This window comes from Sinocyclocheilus anshuiensis, unplaced genomic scaffold (assembly GCF_001515605.1).
Source record: "Sinocyclocheilus anshuiensis isolate Anshui unplaced genomic scaffold, SAMN03320099.WGS_v1.1 scaffold3203, whole genome shotgun sequence".
In the NCBI taxonomy this organism is placed as follows: Eukaryota; Metazoa; Chordata; class Actinopteri; order Cypriniformes; family Cyprinidae; genus Sinocyclocheilus; species Sinocyclocheilus anshuiensis.
This window is the reverse complement of record NW_015544540.1, coordinates 32,247-36,705: the sequence shown is the minus strand read 5'-3', so window position 1 is coordinate 36,705 and position 4,459 is coordinate 32,247. Positions and strand designations below refer to the sequence as shown.

At 40.5% G+C, this 4,459-nt stretch overlaps 1 protein-coding gene across 1 annotated transcript in view; it reads right to left on the bottom strand.

The window, feature by feature from the left end:
- Positions 1 to 2,824: 2,824 nt before the first annotated feature.
- LOC107698201 (2-phosphoxylose phosphatase 1-like) overlaps positions 2,825 to 4,459 on the bottom strand; it is a 15,437-nt gene continuing 13,802 nt past the window's right edge. Inside the window, exon 6 of the mRNA XM_016499164.1 lies at positions 2,825 to 4,159. Within this exon, the coding sequence (XP_016354650.1) occupies positions 3,138 to 4,159 (1,022 nt within the window). The 3' untranslated portion in view covers positions 2,825 to 3,137. The remainder of the gene's footprint in view (positions 4,160 to 4,459) is intronic.

Sequence of the window (4,459 nt, the reverse complement as noted above, 5' to 3'; positions counted from 1 at the left end):
CATAAGGAGAGCAGAGGAAAAATACACAGAGACTCTTCTTTATGTGTGTGTGTGTGTGTGTGTGTGTGTGTGTGTGTTTCCCTGTGGGAGGTGAGCTGGTACAACCTGCAGCTCAGTGTGCTGTTGAGGAACAGGTGGAGATGGAAGACACCACAGAGACTGTCATGGGGGTGTTTGGGCTCAACCATGTCATACCTGTGAGAACAGCATGAATTGAGTCTATTTCACTCTCTGCTGTCCAAACGCAGCCCTGCAGTCGAACAGAAAGCTTTGACATGCTCGTATTCACGTAGAGGAAAACAAAAAGAGAACTAGACCTATATTTAATGAAGAAAATGTGAATAGTGTTTGCTTATGCAAAACTCACTGCTATAATGTTGCAGTGTTCTGAGTGGTTGCTAGGGCGTTTCTGGTCATTGCTAGGTAGTTTCAAGCATGTTCAGATGGTTGATGTGGTGTTGTCAGGAGGTTGCTGTCATGTTGCTAATATGTTCTTTAGGGATGTAACGATTCACTCAATTCATGATTCAATATGATTCACGATAGCTACTGATTTCACAATACAATTTTTTTTATCAAAATGAGAATTAAGACGAATTATTACTGAAAAGGCATCCTTTTATTATTTCTCAGACAAAATGCTGCACATTTCTCTGGGAAATTGAAATGTCTAATAACAAAACTAAACTGAAAAAAAAAAAATCCCAAATCAAATAAATAAATAATACAAATAAAAGAAATCTCTTCATATAAACAAAACATATCTAAACGGAACAAAAACAGCAGATGGGCTGAATGAAAATGCTAATTTACTCTCTGACAGCAGGTGGCGCTTATGGAACAGCAGCAATACAGCATTTCCTTGGTTACTGCTGTAAACAAAGCAGCACTGCACTTATAAGTACTACTATTTTAATATGCATAGGCAAGATGAAAAGAAAATATCATCTTGACTCTTCTGAAGACAATCAGTTCCCCTCAGACAGAGAAACATTCATATAAACCAACACCCTGAACTGTAAACAACCCAATTGCTGGGTTTGACCATATTTTACCCAGCACTGGGTTGTATTTAACCCAGCATTTTAAAATTTTATTTCTCTCTAAACGCTCGCAGGCACACAAATACCATCTGAAACACACACTCTAACTCACTTTAATTAAGATCGATTTCTCTGTCCAATTCAGTAAATGAACGATCTTTTCTTTGGCGAGGAAGGCAGCAGCTAATTAAAATCATCTCGTAGAGATCAGAAGGCCTCGGATTACTTACATCCCAATGTACACACTCTTGGGGAAATTCGGGAGATTACTCGACAGATTTTTGGCTGTTGTGATTGAGTTATTCGACAGGCGAGGCTAAAAACTAGTCAGCATGATTTGCAATCTCATATTTAACAATAATGACTCAAAGCCAAAGAGGCTTTCTGCATTGTATATGTATAATGCTGACCAATGAACTGATGCTTGTTCTATTTCTATCCTGCTGACTCAATCTGAGGTCACTTGACTGAATTCTTACTCTCAGAGCCACAGATGAAAGTCTCCTGCCACCTAGTGGCAATCATATGAAACACAAAAAAAGCAGACTAGCTGTTTAGCTAGTCCAATACTATATACTCATACAAGTAAAAAGTGTGACTGAATTTGCCAGTTTCAATTAGATTTACTGGCTTTACCAGCCTTCCTGGAAACAAAGTTTTGTTGCCAGATTGATACAATGAAGAAAACATTTGATTTGTGATGTTAATGGCACCAGACCTTTGAAAATGTTGTGTAAATGTGTAAACTAGATACTCTCTTGCAGAATTGGACAGAAAAATTCTTAGTTTTGTTTTTTTTCTGTACAGCTGGTCTCATACCTCATAAATGGCATGCAAATCAAAACAAACTGTGGTTGGACACTTTACTTTACATGCCAGTCAGATGATCTCTTTTTGTTTAAGTGGGTGGATCTTGGACAGAATGGGCTACAAAGTGGCATTTTCAGACAAACCACAGAGAAGTTTTTAGAGAAACGTATTCTTTTATTGAAAAATGTGCTTTGAGGTTTGGAAAGTGGCAGTACAGACTGATCATAAGAACACCATTCATGATACAAAAGTTGATTGAATCAGTTTTACAGTACTCAAAATTACTACCACTCCTTTGTTTTACATTTACATTATGTGTAAACAAAGGGAACGCACTAAAAGAAATTTAAAGCACACAAAATGTGTGAGGAATGTGTCAGGACAACATGATTGTGCTAAAAACAAGTAATTCTGCTAATACTGTTCAAGTGAGAACTCATCCGGGATATCCAATGGAAGAGATGTGAAATTGAAATAACATCAGATTCCCGATCACTGCAGGAACGCTGCAATAAAGTGGCGAAGTGCCCTAAATCTAATACAAGTGTTTCAGAAATGTGGTCTAAAAATTACAGTTCAAAAACATTTTTTATATTTAGCAAAACCACTGGGATTGTCAAAATGACTGCGCAGCATTCCTAGATCACTGACTCAAAATGAAGGCAAGAGGTGTTTCAACAACTGACTGTTGTGTGTTTGTCTGGATACAGGTGCTCTTGAAGGGTCCTTGACTTCACGTCACGTCGTCAATCAGACGTTCATATTCAGTCACAGCCTACAGCTTAAAATGATTACTGTAAACAACTTCAAATTTAGTCAGTGTGATTAGTAAAATGTACCAAAAACAATGTTGTGCAGGGACAATTATTTGGTCCACAAACATAACACTACATCAAGAACATTATTAGTAGTACTCAGTCTTAAAGGAACAGTTCACCCAAAAATTAAAATTTCTGTACATGTTATTCCAAACCAGATTTTCATTCTTCAGCAGGACACAAAAGAAGAAATGTGCTGCTCTTGATCTGCACAATGAATGCATTCAGCAACAAGCAAACTCATTGGATTATAGTGCAGAAGTCATATGAGCTTTTAGGGAACTTTCTTTTTGAGCTCGAAAGTCTTGCATTCATTAAATAGTCATCAAAATGTAGTCATTTGCATTCCACTAAAAGTCATATGGTTTTGGAACAACTTGAAGGATGACAGAATTGTACAGAATATTTGGGTAAACCATACCTGTTCCTCATCTTTCCTTGCCGTTCGCTCATTCACGTTCACATATTACAGTACAATTTGGTGGCAGGCCTGCTGGTAACTCGTCGCGTTGACAATATTAAACATATCCTTTCTCACAAAAGACAGGAAATTACCCAGAGGGCACAGCGGCTGAGCAGAGTGTCGATTGTGGTCACGGCAGAAGGCCGTGTCAAAGGTCAAGTCCTCTCCGTTATAGAGAACACGAATGAACATATCCTCCAACCACTTCCCTCGTTTTCTATCACTCTTTCTCTCTTTGTCTTTTGCTTCCGGGCCGTTCCACAGCTCAAACACCAGCCGCGCTGCAAACTTTGGAAATCCCGCCCTTTCCAGACCAAGTGCGCTTAGCAAAGGCGCCATTGTTACATCATGACCAGATGCTAAAGCGAAGACCGCCTCTTCCGTTCCTCTGCGTGTTTGGCTTTCTCTGGCGATCCTCTCCAACCGCATTGCGGTGCGGTTGAGGTATGGATGCGCTGCGAGCACAGCATATCGGCGGTAAAGCCCCGCCTCCCGCCGCTCCAGTTCGTCATCTTTCTGCTGCCGTCGAATCACAGCAAAGTGCTGTAGTGTAAGACACGCCCCCTCATCCGGAGCATTTAATGTAGTCTGTGTGCTAGAGCATGGAAAAGGAAGACCATGACAAAAGTGACACAATAACGCATCCACCGGATTGGCCGCCCTCAGAATTTTTGTGGCCACGCCCAATGTCTTCGCCATGGCGACATATGTGCATTCCAGTTCCGTGTCTGCAGTCCTCTGCCGATACTGCCTGCGCTGCTCCTGGTCCAGGTACCGGTTGCGCGCGGGACAGTCGCACGAGGAACCGCAGAACAGCGTACTCCACTGCTGTCTTACCGTCAGCCGTGACCAATCGAAACGTGGCAGGAAGCCGAAGAGGAAGGCCAATCCACTCTGTAGTGTGCGGCTTTTACCTGTAGTCTCCACCCACAACTGCCTCGGCGACCAATCAGCAGTGAGCAGATTGTGACGCTTGATGTAGGCCTGGCGAAGATGATCGCCGTTTTTCAAGTGCTGCACGACTCCTGAAAAATATTAGTAAGAATGTGGAATAACATTTCACACCAATGTTATTTTAAGTGTCATTGACGTACTATTATAGTTTTTATGAATATTTTGAATTAGTTTTTATATTTTTTTTATTTAGCTTTACTTTAAAGGGGTCATATGATGTTGCTAAAAATAACATTATTTGGTGTATTTGGTGTAATGAAATGTGTTTATGCGGTTTAAGGTTCAAAAAACATTATTTACCACATACTGTACATTATTGTTTCTCCTCTATGCCCCGCCTTTCTGAAACGCGTCGATTTTTACAAAGCTCA